The 18,521-nt window shown below is 44.3% G+C and overlaps 1 protein-coding gene across 1 annotated transcript in view; it reads left to right on the top strand.

Annotated features, from left to right (window-relative positions):
* Positions 1-18,521, top strand: part of ASIC1 (acid sensing ion channel subunit 1) — a 334,986-nt gene that overhangs the window by 231,834 nt on the left and 84,631 nt on the right. The window contains exons 4-6 of the mRNA XM_044286604.1: positions 3,804-3,954; positions 4,042-4,169; positions 11,612-11,762. Coding sequence (XP_044142539.1) covers positions 3,804-3,954; positions 4,042-4,169; positions 11,612-11,762 — 430 coding nt within the window. The remainder of the gene's footprint in view (positions 1-3,803; positions 3,955-4,041; positions 4,170-11,611; positions 11,763-18,521) is intronic.

The following is an 18,521-nucleotide window of genomic DNA, read 5'->3' as shown; positions in this document are numbered from 1 at the left end:
ACCCATTCAACTTGAATGGGTCCGTGATCCATCTGCACCGCACAAAAAAAAAAAAATTTTTTTGCGGTGCGGAGGCACGGACAGAAACAACACAGAAGCACTCCATAGTGCTTCCAAGGGGTCCCGTGCCTGCGTTCCGCACCGCAGCTCCGGATTGCGGACCCATTCAAGTGAATGGGTCCGCATCCGTAATGCAGTGAGGACCCTCTGTTTGTGGGCCGCAATACGGCCATGGCCGGGCAACGGCCGTGTGCATGAGGCCTTAGGATGAAGGGGGATGATTGGGAAGGAGACAGTCCTGGTAAATTCTGTATAGGAGCTTCTTTAAGAGCTCTGCATTTGGTTATTAATTTCCAGAAAAAAAGAATTGCCATAAAAAAGGAGAGAATAGAGATTTCTTTGCTGTTCCGCAGTCAGTGGTGTTAAGTGTTTGGTCTGTGTCCTCTAAACTGCTGTCCTTTGCATTATGGAGAAGTTTGCATTCGTAGGCATGTTCCAAAGAAAGGTGCCAAATGCAATAAAAACAGACCTGAAATGCCATCATTCTTGTAAGTAACATAAAGTCAAATGAGGAAAATATGTTTTTCTCTGTTTATATCTTCTATCTATCTATCTATCTATCTATCTATCCATATACATGGGTAAATATGGCATTTCTGGGACCCCAAGCAAACTTATGTCGGGGGGCTTCAATTGCATCTCTAAACTCCACCCCTGTCACACTACTAAGCTCCATCTCCATCATACAGCAAATATTGGTGACCCATTATGTGTGCCCCACACAGTATAAATCCCCCCTTATGTGCCCCACACACAATATGGTGCCCACCTATGTGCCCAACAAAGTATAATGTGTCCCCATTGTATTCAACTGTATCTGCATCCTCAGGACGTTGATGTAGTTGAAAAGGGTGCCGCTGGCAGGGGACTCCTGCTCTCTGGAGGTCACATGCCTTTGTGTGATTTGCGTGGTGGCCATATCCTCCCCTGTCTATATATGTATCTCTTACACAATATTTCACCAGCGCCTACAAACAATATGAAGCAAAGGTACAGGTGCTTGCCTGTACTAGCACACTAAGACATATGTAAAAATTGAATATATGGATTATTTTGAATTGCATTACTCCTAATCTGTGACTTTTCCCTGCTCACGCCACTTTTCCGAAGTGGTGAGAGAAGGGGGCATGGCGTGGGTGGGGAAGCGGATGAGCTGGCAGGCCCAGCTTATTGATAATTTTTCATGCTAGTTTTTGGCGTGGAAAATGGCTTAAATCTACGCCAGCAAGGGAGCTGACATAGATTTAAGTCTGTTGAGCGGCCTGCTGGAGGAAGCGCCGAACTTATGTAGAGTCCTGCACCTCTACATAACTTTGGCACTTCCTCCAGAGTCACAAAGGGACTTAAAAAGGACCCGTCACCTCTCCTGACATGCCAGTTTTAATAGCTTCATGCATTCCCCATGTAATAACAGTTCTGGAGCATCTATTCTTATGTCTCTATGTTGTGCAGTTCCTGTATTATTTCTTCTGGAAGTTATGAATAAATTGCTAGCAGTCTGCAGTAAGGGTACAGGGGGAGGTCACCATTTAGGGGGTGTCCCTGCACAGTAACACTATCCAGTCAGTGCTGCCATTATCAGACTGTGCAGGTACATCCCCCCCCCCCCCCCCCCCCAACTGGTTACCACCCCTCTGTACCCTTACTGCAGACTGCTAGCAATTCATTCATAACTTCTAGTAGAAATAATAAAGGAACGGCACAACATGGGGAGTGAATGCAACTATTAAAACAGACATGTCTGGAGAGGTGACAGGTCCTCTTTAAGAACGGCGTGGAATACACTGGTCTTAATAAATGTTCCCCTTGGTGCCCATAGAATTTATAGTTGTGTTTCCCAACATTATTGGCATAATGGAGCCTCTAAAAGCCATTTCCACTGCCAGGGTTACCCAACTTCCATTCTCTCTTCAAATAAATGTGGCACAGCATAAAGGCCACAATTCATTGTTTAACCCTCAAGCTTCTGAAGCAGGCTGAAAATGATTTTACCATCCATAGAATCACAGTGATAGCCCTGTCCTAAGAGTCCAGGGAACTTTAGTATGGAAAAGTCTGCGTTATAGGCTCCATGTACTCAGGCTACTATACCATCTCCGGTGTGAAACACCCGCATGGCTGTTTCCAGCAGACAAGAGGAGAATCGGTCGGATACAAACCACAGCATGCAGCGGTGTCCAGCCTGGTCTCCACTTGTCTGCCGGAATGTGTACAGATCTGGAGAATTCCGACAGGCTGTTCTCTTCCGAAACAGCATGCCGGAATAAAGGCTGGAGGTGTGAAAGTAGCCTTAGAACACCTGTATGGGCACTACAGGATGAGCATTGCTATTTTCATGGGATAGGCAGGAAAGGGTTAAGAAATATGAATGACTATGGATAATGGTTGATTCCAGCAGAGGCAACTCCTTTGAAAAGTTTTGGTTTTCTTCTACAATCCAAAAACATACTAAGGCCTCATGCACACGGCCGTTGCTCGGCCACGGCCGTGTTGCATCCCACAAACAGCAGGTCCGCAATATGCGGGCAATTCGGAGCTGCGGTGCAGAACGGAGGCACGGAACCCCATGGAAGCACTACAGAGTGCTATTTTTTTGCGGTGCGGACGGATCACGGACCCATTCAAGTTGAATGGGTCTCGATCCATCCCGGCCGCAATTTGCGGTCCCCAATGCACGGAACGGCCACGTGAATGAGGCCAAATATAGAGTAGAGGCAGCTGATTGGAGGCCACATTGGTGCATAGACTACCTATACACAGAGTGGATTATGACTGTGTATAGTACGAGCACATTTTTCTTACTACGTAGAGAAACGTTGTCACCAATACCGCCAACTATCTGATCTTCATAAAAATAAACAAATGCTTTTGTTCCCAACTCAAATAACATTTGCGTTGCACAAGCGCAGCATATGGGAGTAATTTGATTTTACTGTGTAGCAATTCACAATAATTGATTTTTTATGGCTTTAATGTCCCCTTAAATAGATGGCTTTGTAAGTAATGTATGGAGCAATCTACGTAGGGTTATATTACCCTGTTATCTGTTTCTTGGTACAAATATTGGGAACTGTGCATAATCTTCAGCGTGAGGGCTGGAATTCTTCCATCTTGCTAACAGCTATTTATGCACTTAACTTTCGAGAATATGTCTGATTCTATTTAAAACTCATTAATGACCTCTTCAGTCACAATACGGCCTGGTAATGAAAGCAGTGGATTAAATGAGCACAAGCGGTAAAGCAAGAAGTGTTTGCTGTTATTGCCGCTTTAGTGATACAACTTGGCTGTCTTTGCGGACCTGGACGGGCCACTTTATCTTCCAGTGCCTCCAAGGCTGAGTGTTAACTCCACAGGACAAGGTGATTATCTCTGTGAAGAGATATGTGTCCTCGAATAAAATTTAATTGCTTGTCCATTTGGCTTGTAGCATACGAATTGTCAGAGGATGAGAGGTTTCTCAGTGTTATATGACATTTATGATTTTGTAGGCCTCTGTCTCACTTCCCCTCTAGTTAATTTGGAGAAGATATCTAAATTTTCCTTGTCTTGTAAAGGAGTGACATATCTCTTTTTCTGAGTGTCAGGAGGACCATGGATTTCTAAGCTTGAAAGGACAATAAATTCATGATTTTACCAAGAAATATTTCACTGATTTAATTCCGAGACGCTGTGAGAAGAATCCCAGAATGGCCATTCTTCAGTCTGTTTTGTGAACTCTTGCATTTCTATTTCTGTCTCAGGTTTTTACAAGATATGGGAAGTGCTACACTTTTAATTCGGGCCAGAATGGACGTCCGATATTAATAACTACTAAAGGTGGAACAGGAAATGGTCTGGAGTTAATGTTGGATATCCAACAAGATGAATATTTGCCAGTGTGGGGAGAAACAGGTCAGTAAGATTCATGTTTTTCTTTCTCCATGGACCTGACTGATTTTCATTGAGAAACTGATCATCTACTGTGTATCTACTCTGCAGATGAGACCTCATTTGAAGCTGGAATCAAGGTTCAGATTCACAGTCAAGATGAACCTCCTTTCATTGACCAGTTGGGGTTCGGCGTGGCTCCTGGATTCCAAACATTTGTGTCTTGCCAGGAGCAGCGAGTGAGTACATATTTCATATTATTTAGTATATAGCATGAAATGGTCCTTCTATAAACGGCCATATGAACTTTAGCAAATCAAGTTTTTGTTTAGGGCCAGATTGGCAGCACTGGTGGCATTCAGTGTTTAGCACCATGGCTTGACACATTTACAGATGGACTGAGTCATATTTTCTATTGTATCGTATAGTAGTACGATAGTAGTATTCGAAGGGCCATTATAGTCAACAGCTGACCATGCAGCATTCAGTAAAGCCAAGTGGAGCCAAGAGAGCTACCATTTTGTTCTAGTTACATATACATATAATAACGGTGTACGAGATCAGAAACCCTTGTTGATTTAAAGAGAACCCATCATTAAATGTATGCTGTCCTCAATGAGGGCATCAGTAAGTAGTTAGACATGCTGATTTCATGGTCTGTTACTCATGAGCTAAAATGTAGTGGTTGCCAGGTACTTACCGTGTAGTTGCAGCCTGTGCTGGAGAAGAGTCAGTTATTCATGAGCCTCCTCTCTCACCACCCACCCACTCATGATTGGCACTTTCCTCCCAGGAGAAAATTGATAATTATCAGCAGTTGGACGAGAAGACAAGGAGCTAATGAATACCTGTGACTCTTCTTAGGCAGCCTGTGACTGTGTATAAGTCCTTGGCAACCACTTAAAGGGGTTTCCCGAGACTTTTTTACTGCTGACTTATCCTCTGAATAGGTCATCAGCATCTGATCAGTAGGGGGCACCAATGTTCTCATCGGGTTTGAGAAGGCACCGGCTCTCGCAGTAGTGCTGCAGCCTTCTTTCAGCTCACCAAGCGCAGTACCGTACATCATATAGCGGCTGTGCTTGGTATTGCAGCTCAGCCAATTCACTTCTATGGGACTTAGCTGCACCTAGGTCACGTGAGCGTTGAAAGCGACCTCACATGGCCTAGAGAAAGGTGCGAGAAGGCTGCAGCGCCACTGCGTGCACTGGTTGCCTTCCCAAACCGCTGCTCGATGGGGGTCCCAGGTGTCGGACCCCCACTGATCAGAAACTGATGACCTATCGTATCTCAGAAATAATCTTTAATATTAGCTTGTGTGTGACAGACCATTGGAATCTACATGTCTGTCACTACTTTATGCTGCCCTTAGTGAGGCCAGCATTAATTTCTTTACAGGATCCCTTTAAATATTTAAAGGATAACTGTCATATTTTCATAAAAAAATATATTTTAGCATATGTTACTGCTGCAGCATCATTATGCATAAAGCAATCTTTAGTTTCTTCACTTGCCACTGTTTTCCTTGAGTTTTCCCCTTAGTTACGGCTGTTTTGAATCCTACATTATGAGGATCTTCTCAAGATGGCTCCTCTGCCAGTTCTCCAGAACTACATTCCCTCAGGTCACAAGCAAACTTGCTGTAGCCAGCAGCTTCCTGCCAGCCAATCAGATTGGATTACTGAGAGACACGCCTCCTCACTCTGAAGCCTAATGCAGGCATGCAGTGTGAAGGACCGCCCCCCTGTCTTCCTAGCTGGAGACAGATGAGCAATAGCAACGGTCTTTTAAGGGAGCATTGAAAGGGACAGAGGACATTAATGAAAGCTGTTATTATAAGGTAATTACAGATCTTTTGGCAGTCATTGACAGAGTAACTCAGGTATACATGCCTAGCTCTAAAAAACTAGCAAAAAAACTAGCAAATAAAAAAAAAATGACAGTTATCCTTTAACAAACTTGATAATTTCTTAGAGAGCTTATAGACATTGCTTAAAAACCCTTTAGGCCTCATGCACACGACAGTATTTTTTCACTGTCCGCAAAACGAGTTCCGTTGGTCCGTGATCCGTGACCGTTTTTTCGTCCGTGGGTCTTCCTTGATTTTTGGAGGATCCACGGACATGAAAAAAAGTCGTTTTGGTGTCCGCCTGGCCGTGCGGAGCCAAACGGATCCGTCCTGAATTACAATGCAAGTCAATGGGGACGGATCCGTTTGACGTTGACACAATATGGTGCAATTGCAAATGGATCCGTCCCCATTGACTTTTAATGTAAAGTCTGGAGTCCCTTTTATACCATCGGATCAGAGTTTTCTCCAATCCGATGGTATATTTTAACTTGAAGCGTCCCCATCACCATGGGAACGCTTCTATGTTAGAATATACTGTCTGATATGAGTTACATCATGAAAACTCATATCCGACAGTATATTCTAACACAGAGGCGTTCCCATGGTGATGGGAACGCTTCTAGTTAGAATATACTACAAACTGTGTACATGACTGCCCCCTGCTGCCTGGCAGAACCCGATCTCTTACAGGGGGCCGTGATCAGCACAATTAACCCCTCAGGTGCCTCACCTGAAGGGGTTAATTGTGCGTATCATAGCCCCCTGTAAGAGATCAGGGCTGCAAGGCAGCAGGGGGCAGACCCCCCCTCCCCAGTTTGAATATCATTGGTGGCCAGTGCGGCCCCCCTCCCTCCCTCTATTGTAATAAGAACATTGGTGGCCAGTGTGCGGCCTCCCCTCTCCCCCCCCCCCATCATTGGTGGCAGCGGAGTTCTCATCGGAGTCCCAGTTTAATCGCTGGGGCTCCGATCGGTAACCATGGCAACCAGGACGCTACTGCAGTCCTGGTTGCCATGGTTACTTAGCAATAGTAGAAGCATCATACTTACCTGCTGGCTGCTGTGATGTCTGTGTCCGGCCGGGAGCTCCTCCTACTGGTAAGTGACAGGTCTGTGCGGCGCATTGCTAAATGAACTGTCACTTACCAGTAGGAGGAGCTCCCGGCAGGACACAAACATCGCAGCAGCCAGCAGGTAAGTATGATGCTTCTACTATTGCTAAGTAACCATGGCAACCAGTATTGCAGTAGCGTCCTGGTTGCCATGGTTACCGATCGGAGCCCCAGCGATTAAACTGGGACTCCGATTGGAACTCCGCTGCCACCAATGATCGGGGGGGGGGGAGATCGAGGGGAGGCCGCACACTGGCCACCAATGTTATTAATGCAATAGAGGGAGGGAGGGGGGGCCGGGGGAGGCCGCACACTGTGCCACCAATGTTCTTAATGCAATAGAGGGAGGAAGGGGGGGGCCGCACTGGCAACCAATGTTATTAATGCAATAGAGGGAGGGGGGGGCCGGGGGAGGCCGCACACTGTGCCACCAACGTATTAATACAATAGAGGGAGGAAGGGGGGGGCCGGGGGGGGGCGCACACTGTGCCACCAATGTTATTATTACAATAGAGGGAGGGAGGGGGGCCCGGGGGGGCGCACACTGTGCCACCAATGTTATTAATACAATAGAGGGAGGGAGGGGGGGCCGCACTGGCCACCAATGAAATTTAAACTAGGGAGGGAGGGGGTCTTTCCCCTGCTGCCTGGCAGCCCCGGATCTCTTACAGGGGGCTATGATATGCACAATTGTATGGATCACAGCCCCCTGTAAGAGATCGGGTGCTGCCAGGCAGCAGGGTGCAGTCATGTACACAGTTCTCAGTATATTCTAACTAGAAGCGTCCATATCACTATGGGAACGCCTCTGAGTTAGAATATACTGTCGGATATGAGTTTTCACGAAGTGAAAACTCAGCTCTGAAAAAGCTTTTATGCAGACGGATCTTCGGATCCATCTGTATGAAAGTAACCTACGGCCACGGATCACGGACACGGATGCCAATCTTGTGTGCATCCGTGTTCTTTCACGGACCCATTGACTTGAATGGGTCCGTGAACCGTTGTCCGTCAAAAAAATAGGACAGGTCATATTTTTTTGACGGACAGGATACACGGATCACAGTCTCGGCTGCAAAACGGTGCATTTTCCGATTTTTCCACGGACCCATTGAAAGTCAATGGGTTCGCGAAAAAAAAAACGGAAAACGGCACAACGGCCACGGATGCACACAACGGTCGTGTGCATGAGGCCTTAAAGGGAGTCTATCATGTCATTTTCACATATATAAGTAACAGCATTGCCCCGCAGAACATTGAAAACACATTCCTAACATCCATGTGTGCGCTTGGAAAACATCTCCCAAGTGCCCAAAGCAAACTAGACTTAATTATCATGTAGAGAAAGTTAATACACATACTACTGTATTGTTATTGTCCATATTGCCTCCTTTGCTGGCTGGATTCATTTTTCCATCACATTATACACTGCTCGTTTCCATGGTTACAGACCACCCTGCAATCCATCAGTGGTGGTCGTACTTGCACAATATAGGAAAAATGGCCTATGTGCACTCCCATGGTCCCAGCCACCAGAGAAGCTGACTCTTTTTCCTATAGTGTGCAAGCACAACCACCACTGAAGGATTGGAGAGTGGTCTGTAACCATGGAAATGAGCAGTGTATAATGTGATAGAAAAATGTATACAGCCAGCAAAGGAAGCAATATTGATAATAACCATACATTAGTAAAAGTATTGTATTAAAGGGAACCTGTCACCAGTTTTATGGTGTCCTAACTAAGGGCAACATAAATTAGTGACTGATTGTCTTAGCAAAATACTGGGTCACTTTCTTTAATTGACCTAGTCAATCTGCCAACATCTTGTATTGAAAAGCTCCAGCTGATAATGATGAGTCATGAATATTCATGAGCTCCTGACTCTCCCCGCCCACCTGCTGCTGAATGACAGTTTGTTTCCACATGAATCAGCAGCAGGTGGGCGGGGAGTGGCTATAGCTGTTCATTAAATATACGCTGGACTCAATGACATCACGCTGAACTCCAATCAGCTCATTAGCATGCGGCATCTTTGTGTGTATCTTATGAGGTAACCATCTGTCACACCAGTAAGTGAATACATCTAAGGTACTTTTTAGTAGTTAATGATTGTATATAATTAGTTAGATTATAATCAAATATCCACATGACAGGTTCCCTTTAAAGTGGTTATCCGGGTTCAGAGCTGAAGCCGGACATATCCCCATTTTCACTCAGGCAGCCCCCTGACTTCAGCATCGGAGCAGTTCATGCTTCGATGCTCTCCTGAATTGTACAGGGCAAACGCATTTTTTGGAGTTCTGGTAACGAACCAGGCTCCCCATAGGGCTGCCCGGCAGAGGCTTCCACCAAGCAGTGAGCCCGGTAACGCCACCGGCACTGATGGGCGGGCTTTAGCACTGCCCTAGCCTGTAAAACGGCTAGGGCAGCGCTAAAGCCTGCCCATCAGAGCCGGTGATGTCACCGAACGCACTGCTGGGCGGAAGCCTCCGCCCGGCAGTGTGTTGTTGTAAATAAAAGAGCCCTTGCCCTGCACAATCCAGCGCAGGGCAAGAGAGAGCATCAGAGCATGAAATGCTCCGATGCTAACATCAGGGGGGCTGCCTGTGTGAAAATATGGGTATGTCGGGGTTCAGCTCTGCCCCCGGACAACTCCTTTAACTTTCTCTACATGATAAATGCCACTTACTGAGGTGAGACAACCCCTTAAAGAAGAGGGGAGGACTGCTATAGCGGCTCATATCTAGGGATTGTAGCAGCTAGATATATGTTCTTGTGTAAAAGCTGCTATACCAACCTTTCATACAATACACAGAATCATAGCATTTTATCCACTACATCGGAAGATATAGCTGTTAGAAATCGGGATGGCAGAGAATGCAGTTGAATGTGAAAGTAAAAACAGGTTTAACTGATTTCACTGACTCAATTTCTAAGCTACAGTGGGATGCGAAAGTTTGGGCAACCTTGTTAATCGTCATGATTTTCCTGTATAAATCGTTGGTTGTTACGATAAAAAATGTCAGTTAAATATATCATATAGGAGACACACACAGTGATATTTGAGAAGTGAAATTGGAGAAGTTTATTGGATTTACAGTAAGTGTGCTATAATTGTTTAAACAACATTAGGCAGGTGCATACATTTGGGCACTGTTGTCATTTTATTGATTCCAAAACCTTTAGAACTAATTATTGGAACTCAAATTGGCTTGGTAAGCTCAGTGACCCCTGACCTACATACACAGGTGAATCCAATTATGAGAGAGTATTTAAGGGGGTCAATTGTAAGTTTCCCTCCTCTTTTAATTTTCTCTGAAGAGTAGCAACATGGGGGTCTCAAAACAACTCTCAAATGACCTGAAGACAAAGATTGTTCACCATCATGGTTTAGGGGAAGGATACAGAAAGCTGTCTCAGAGATTTCAGCTGTCTGTTTCCACAGTTAGGACCATATTGAGGAAATGGAAGACCACAGGCTCAGTTCAAGTTAAGGCTCGAAGTGGCAGACCAAGAAAAATCTCGGATAGACAGAAGCGACGAATGGTGAGAACAGTCAGAGTCAACCCACAAACCAGCACCAAAGACGTACAACATCATCTTGCTGCAGGTGGAGTCACTGTGCATCGTTCAACCATTCGGCGCACTTTACACAAGGGGATGCTGTATGCGAGAGTGATGCAGAGGAAGCCTTTTCTCCGCCCACAGCACAAAAAGTGCCGCTTGAGGTGGGCTAAAGCACATTTGGACAAGCCAGCTTCATTTTGGAATAAGGTGCTGTGGACTGATGAAACTAAAATTGAGTTATTTGGCCATAACAAGGGGCGTTATGCATGGAGGAAAAAGAACACAGCATTCCAAGAAAAACACCTGCTACCTACAGTAAAATATGGTGGTGGTTCCATCATGCTGTGGGGCTGTGTGGCCAGTGCAGGGACTGGGAATCTTGTCAAAGTTAAGGGACGCATGGATTCCACTCAGTATCAGCAGATTCTGGAGACCAATGTCCAGGAATCAGTGACAAAGCTGAAGCTGCGCCGGGGCTGGATCTTTCAACAAGACAACGACCCTAAACCCTGCTCAAAATCCACTAAGGCATTTATGCAGAGGAACAAGTACAACGTTCTGGAATGGCCATCTCAGTCCCCAGACCTGAATATAATTGAAAATCTGTGGTGTGACTTAAAGAGAGCTGTCCATGCTCGGAAGCCATCAAACCTGAATGAACTAAAGATGTTTTGTAAAGAGGAATGGTCCAAAATACCTTCAACCAGAATCCAGACTCTCATTGGAACCTACAGGAAGCGTTTAGAGGCTGTAATTTCTGCAAAAGGAGGATCTACTAAATATTGATTTCATTTCTTTTTAGTGGTGCCCAAATTTATGCACCTGCCTAATTTTGTTTAAACAATTATAGCACATTTTCTGTAAATCCAATAAACTTCATTTCACTTCTCAATTATCACTGTGTGTGTCTCCTGATATATTTAACTGACATTTTCTATCCAACCAACCAACGAAAATCATGACGATTAACAAGGTTGCCCAAACTTTCGCATCCTAGTGTATATCATCCGATGTAATTGATATTATGCTGTGATGATGATGATTTTTATCATTATTATTATTATGTAGTTTATGTCACATTATCTTTACAGCTAGCCTGCAGTCTTTATCTCAGAATGTCTCTAACTCTCTTATACTTGCTATTCCTCAGCTAATATACCTGCCTCCACCATGGGGAGACTGCAGATTTAGCGCCATGGATTCAGAGTTCTTTGATACATACAGTATTTCTGCGTGTCGGATAGACTGCGAGACACGGTACCTGGTGGAGAACTGTAATTGTCGCATGGTACACATGCCTGGTACTGTATCTTACCGATTTATTTCATAATTACAATTAGAAATGTTATGGTTTCTCAATGTTTTACATTTCTGCCATATCAATACCGTAAAAAATCAGTCTAACAACCTCACAAACCGCACTGGAAGATGAATAGGTAAGCTCAAATGAAAAACAACACTAACTAAAGTTAAAATAGACTTAAAGGGGTTTTCCGAGATTTTAATACTGATGACGTATCCTCTGGATACCTATCCCGGGACTCCTGCCGATCAGGAGTTTGAGAGGGCAGTGGCGCTCGCAGTAGCACCCTGGCCTTCTTGATGCTTTCCCTAGGCTGACTGACGACACGTTCATCAGTCACGTGCGCAGCTCAGCCCCATAGAAGTGAATTAGGCTGAGCTGTGATATGAAACAATACAATACAATGTACAGCGTTGTTCTTAGTAAGCGTGGAGAAGGCAGTGACGCTCACAGGAACACTGGTGCCTTCTCTGATCGGCGGCGGTCCCTGGTGTCAGACACCCACTGATCAGTATTAGAATCTCGGAAAACCCTTTTAAAACAGTCGCCCACTTTCAAAATTTACTTTGCATGTGCTTTAAAGGATTTTTCAGCGATTTACTTATTGATGGCCTTTCCTAAAAGTAGGTGATCAGCATGATATCAGTGGGGGTCCGCCAATCTGCAAGAGACCGTAGCACCTTGTGAGCAATTAGGCCTCTTTCTAGGCCAGTGATGGCAAACCCTTTAGAGACTGAGTGCCCAAACGGCAACCCAAAACCACTTATTTATCGCATAGTGCCAACACGGCAATTTATCCTGAATACTATCATGCAATATAGTATATCTTCCATGTACTTTATCATTTAGCTATAATAGCCTGCCTACATTCAGTGCTCTGCCTGCGCTGTTCGTAGTGCGCCATGCGCTGATGAAAGTCAAGTACAGTCTAAGGCATATTAGTACACCGTAGAATTTTTCCAGGGTGCGGGTGCCCACAGAGAGGGCTCTGAGTGCCACCTCTGGCACCCGTGCCATAGGTTCGCCACCACTGTTCTAGGCCATGTGATGTCCCGTTCATTGTCATCCTCAGGATAGTTCATCAATGCATAAATCCTAGAGAACCCCATAAACATTAAAAGTTCCTAACTCATAAGTGTTCTTCCTAAATTGTGCTTCCTCTACCCAATCTGTAAAATACTACCATGGGGGGAGTATGTTTACAAAAGTAGAGCAGTGATGGAGGTGTTCCTCGCAATGTACATGTATAGAGGGTGCAGAGATTGCTTTCACATTACATGAATAGCAGCCAAAACCACAGATTTCCGTGGGATGGCAGATGTCAGGGGAGACATAACCAATCCTTTGGTTATCAAGGTGATAAGCAGTTTTCCAGAGGTGTTTGGTAGTGGCTTACTCTCCTCTCCTGTTCACAGCCGAGCATGCAGGTGTATGGGGGAATCAGGAGAGATAGCTGTCAGTCAAATGAATGACTGCCTTTAAGTTTATTTAACTATATGGCTGGTTTTACCCTGGGACCAAGAGTTTGAGGTGGCTTAAAGGGCCCTATGCCCTGTATTAGGAGGCCAGTGCTATAAATAACTTTATTAAGATTATTAATTAGAATTAATAGGGGGCCCTCTACTTATTTTGCTTTGATATTGATATTTTTTTCGGGGGTCCCATCACTTAGAACATATGGTATCCCTGTTACACTGTACAGAATATATAGGACAATGCTGGTGCCACCGTGCCCATGTTGCAGACCACACCGGCCATGTAAACTGCACATTACGGTGCGACCCATTGACTTCAATGGGTTCACAATCTGCAAAATGCAGCGAAAGATGGGACATGTTCTATCTTTTGCGGCGTAAAGGTACGAACTTGGAAACACATGAAAAGGGCTTTCATGTGCTTCCAGGTCCGCACTACAACGCGGAGTTCACACGGCCAGTGCCCGTGTTTTGCGGACTTGCGGTTTTGCGGTCCCCAACACAAGCATGGCAGCACCATAGTCATGTGAATGGGGCCTTATCATTAAGAGATGTTTGAAGTCTGCAATGATTCCATAAGACTATGATAATATTAAGGGATATGTACAGCTATATGGTAAGAGAGGCGTAGGAAGCAGCTCTTTGGGTGTGGAGCTATATTTCTCATTATGTTCTGCTCCACGAGAGAGGACTATGATTTAGCACCCGGAGAGCCACAGGTTGCTGAAATCCATCTCTGAAAAATAAAACCTTATATACTGTAAAGCAATAAAACACATGCTTTATCTCTCTTCATTTCACACCCTGGAGAGTCTTAGACTTTCTTCAACTATACTCTCATTTCTGATTATTCAAAAAGTCTATTTTAGTGACAAATTAATAAATATAGTATGCTGTATATATGTATAGCTCACCCATCTGCCTGGCTGTGTGCAGTGCACCTGAAAATCGCATGCTCAGTATAAAATAGGACCAACCAGGATGTAATGCCTTAGTTGAAAAGCAATCCTGCTTTATTTTTATATACGTTATGGAACTATGGCTTCCAGGTTTGAATCTTATGCAGACAACTGCATCTTTTTTCAGGCCCAGTTCACACTTCAGTGTTTTGGTCAGTGATTTGCATCAATGGTTGTTAGCCAAAACCAGAAGTGAAGCCTACACATAGAAAAGGTATAAGGTCTTGTTCACATCTCCGTTTAGGAGATCCTGCTACCTGATCCGGTGAAAATACCGGCTGTCTGCCGGACAAAAAGTTGCATGCAATGGTTTTTGTCAGGCTGAAACCCATCATTTAAACCCGCCATGGAGATGTGAACGAGGCCTAACAGAAAGATTTGCACCAAAACACTGAAGTGTGAGCTAGGCCTCAGAGTGCTTCAAAAAAGTTTTGTTCTTGCAATTTTCTCCACTTTTTCACGAAGGTTATTAAAATGGAGGAAAAAATTACTTATGAAATGCTCTGTCTGAAACTTTGATAACATTTCAATGAGACTTTTTATTTTAGGAAGATCCTACCAGACATTTTTTGCTCAAAGTTTTTGTTCGAGACTGTATACAGGGTGTGTTAACCCTTAGAATGAGGTCATAATCTATTATACCAATGTAAAAAATGGGGTTCCAGCTCAGGTTGGCCCTATCCTTATTCTAACATGGGTAATGAGAACCTGTGCATGGCATCTCCACTCCAAAATTGCATGCAAAAATGGGGAACAAAATTCCAAAGGATCGTCTATTCCTTCTCGATTTCAAGGCAAGAAAGTAGGGTGCAACCCCAAAAGCTGGGACAATCATGCCATAGTAGGGGGACAGGTGGTGACTGCTACCATTTTCATTTCTATAGTATGCTATAAACAGAAAAATAAACAGAGGCGCGCCTCATGTGTAGGATCACTAGGTACCCGTTGGTGCTGAAATTCGGTAATGCGATTACCTTTTTGTGTTGTGCGAACCAAAACAGTTTGAAGTGCAGACTGTATTTCTGTACCACACAGCGAGCGGTGTCCACAGACGACCCCTTTAAACGTACAATATTTCAAAGATTTTCTACTACTAAGACCCCAAAACAATACAAAACAGGAAGAACTAACTAGTACACTATAATAGACCTCCTGCCTAGTTTGTCTACAGTGTAGTTATTGCTGTGACTCCCCGGCCAACAACAGGCTCCAAATCTTATGGGCACTACTATCCCAAGACACCATTGTCATGTTGCAACCTAAACGTGGTAAAGGATCTTCTGGTTACAACCTTTTTATAACCATGGTTGTTGCGAACCAGTTTGCTGATAGTCAGGGTGTCAGGTCCTTCATGGGCACCATTGGCATGCTCCTGTAGCTGGGCTGTTAATTCATGAGTTGTAGCTAACTTTAGGGCTGAAGTGCAGGGGAATGAATATAGAAATCAAACTGCTCTGCTTTATTACATTTTAATCTCTTCATTCCATGTTTGATTAATATCTATATACTTACTGTAAGTAATAGTCCATCAATATGAGATGCCAAGACATAATTAGACTGCTTCAAAGTCTTAGGGGATGGAAAACACAAAATGTTAATTATTTCAGCTGAATTATGGTTTTCTGATAGCCTTTGGAAGGGAAAATCGAGTTGTTTACCTTTATTTTAGGATGAAATGGGAGGAACTTGGAGCTAATAAAAAGAGTATTTATAAGACGCAGAAAAATGATTCTGAAGATAGCAATTTCACGAATTATAAGAATAGAATTTGGAAAGCGCAAAGAAAGCTAAATGAATCAATACAAGAACCAGCATGAACTTGCCTTGGCAGCTCAGGGATGAGATTAATATTTACTAATCATAGGTTTCAGTCGTTCTGACTAACATGTAACAAAAAGATTTGATTGAAAAGCGTGTAATGTCATAGCTGCAAAGTCTAATTCTAGAACAGCTGTCTATGCTTTATACATAAGTAAGAAAATCTAAAAAAATATAATAAGATAACACTATAGATTCAAAAAATTCACAGACTATTGAAGGGATTATGTATAATGAGCACAAGGGTTGGACTGGCCATAGACCCTAGAGCCCTCCTCATGGCTGGCGACCAGGTACATAAGATTTCGATGCTCTAAGAATTAATTAATGCTAGGAGCATCAGGTGCTTATGCACCTGGCCAAGGGCCACAGATGCCCTCAAGGATTCAACTATATCACTGTCCTCAGGATGGTAATGCAGACAAATACTGTAGTGAAGGTTGCAGTATTTTGTGCTGCACCATGCTATTTGGTTCTGTTACAGCAGTATATCTGTAAAGAATAAATCACAGACATGTTGCAGCAGTATTTTTGTGCTGCACTACAGTATTGAAGGCCCTGCCTACTTCTGCCCCCCCCCTTCTGTCACTTTAGACCTGCCTACAACATGGGGCCACTTTAAGTTCCCAGCCTATCCACGACAAGCATGGATTTTATGAATAAATATAAAGTTTTGGTGGGTGTGCCAAAATTTTTGTCATCAACTTAAAGGTAATATACAATACATTCAGAAAGTCTTCAGACCCTTTCACTTTTTTCACATTGTTTTGTTGAAGACTTGTGCAAAAATTCTGCACTCAATACCCCATAATGACAAAGTGAAAATTGAATATCCAAAATCGTTGCTAATTTATTGAAAAGGAAAAATTCTAATCTTGCATTGACATAAGTATTCAGACCTTTTACTCAGTACTTAGTAGAAGCACCTTTGGCAGTGATTACAGCCTCCAGTCTTCTTGGGTATGATGCAACGAGGTTTCCATACCTGGATTTGGGGACTTCCTGACATTCTTCTCTGCAGATCCTGAGCGCCTCTGCTCTGGCGCTAGTTTGTGTGACCGTGACATGATGGAGGGAGGGGAGCCATGCTTTGCACTCATGGGCGCTCATCTCATCATTTTTAATTCATTTTAAATCAAATTATCATATTAATTATTATAAAATACCATTTAAAATTTGATTGAGACTTAACCCAACAAGTCCTGACCTGTCTGTCCTGACCACGTCTGCTGCTGCTGGCTGCCAGTGTGCGTCTGAATCATCTGATCTAATCTTGCTGACGGCTGCCTGTGTCTGTCTGACTCAGACACATTCAGTCAGCTCGGGTCTCGCCTATTGTACCTGCGCTACCCGCCGCCGCGGCGCCGCTCTCACACCAGTCAGGCCCCCGTGGCAGGCAGCCTGAGCCTATGTTAAAGTGTTGTGTAATGTTGCCGTGACTACGAGCGCCACGGCCGCCAGCCGGCACACGCAGGCTGGGGGCAGGGCAGGTGGACGGACGGCGGCGGCGCTGCGGCACAAGTAAGTGCTAAAAAAAAAAAAAGGCATTCATTCATTCACTCTTCCGCCCTGCGCAGGGCGCGCCCTAAGGCAGCCGCTTGGTCTGCCTTATGGTAGCGCCGGCCCTGCACACAGGATCTTTGGAGCTCAGCCAGAGTAACCATTGGGTTTTTGGTCACATCTCTTGCCAAGTCCCTCTTTCCCCTGATTACTTAGTTTCGTGGGGTGGCCTGCTCTACTAAGAGTCCTGGTTGTTACAAACTTTTTCCATTTAAGAATTATGGAGGTCACTGTGCTCTTAGGAAATTTCAGTGTAGCAGAAAGTTGTTGTACCCTTCTCCAGATCTGTGACTCTACAAGAGCATTTTATTAAACAAAGTCCCTTTTAGGAACCCTCGGGATATTATTATTATTGATACATCATTGGTCTATTAAGACCTGGAATCCCTGTAGGGGTCCCTAACTAATGTTAAAAATTATTTCTTTATTGGTTATTTATTTAAAATTAAATTTGAAAGAAACAAACACTCTACAGAAAAATTATCTATTAAAATTATCAGTGTCAGGTATTACATGGGATACATTCGGAGTATGTGGTTGCGTTCGCTTTTTATTCAATACAACCCCTTTGTGGGTGCAGCTCCTCCCACTTGTTGTTGTGGGGTAATGTTCATTAATGTTCATATGCCCTGCTTGCCTCCGACTCCGAGAGCCCCGGTGAGGATGACCCCACTTTCCTTTTGTCATCCGCGTCCTCATCATTTTTTAGCGATCATGATGAGCCCCCAAGGCAGCGGAGCTAGGGGACCGCCATGCTAGGGACCCTGTGGCCCACACTAGTATGAGCAGCTCTGGGGCTTGTACTATTTTTCCGGCCCACCAGATAAGTCCACCTGAGCCCCCTACCAGTGAACTTGTCTGGTGTACCCCAGAGCATTTTGAGCCTGTGATTCCTGATTTTGTTGGCCAAGCAGGAATCCAGATTTCCACAGTGGGCTTCACTGA

Source organism: Bufo gargarizans, chromosome 3 (genome assembly GCF_014858855.1).
Source record: "Bufo gargarizans isolate SCDJY-AF-19 chromosome 3, ASM1485885v1, whole genome shotgun sequence".
In the NCBI taxonomy this organism is placed as follows: domain Eukaryota; kingdom Metazoa; phylum Chordata; class Amphibia; order Anura; family Bufonidae; genus Bufo; species Bufo gargarizans.
Note: the sequence above shows the minus strand (reverse complement) of the source record. Positions and strands in the feature narration are given on the sequence as shown.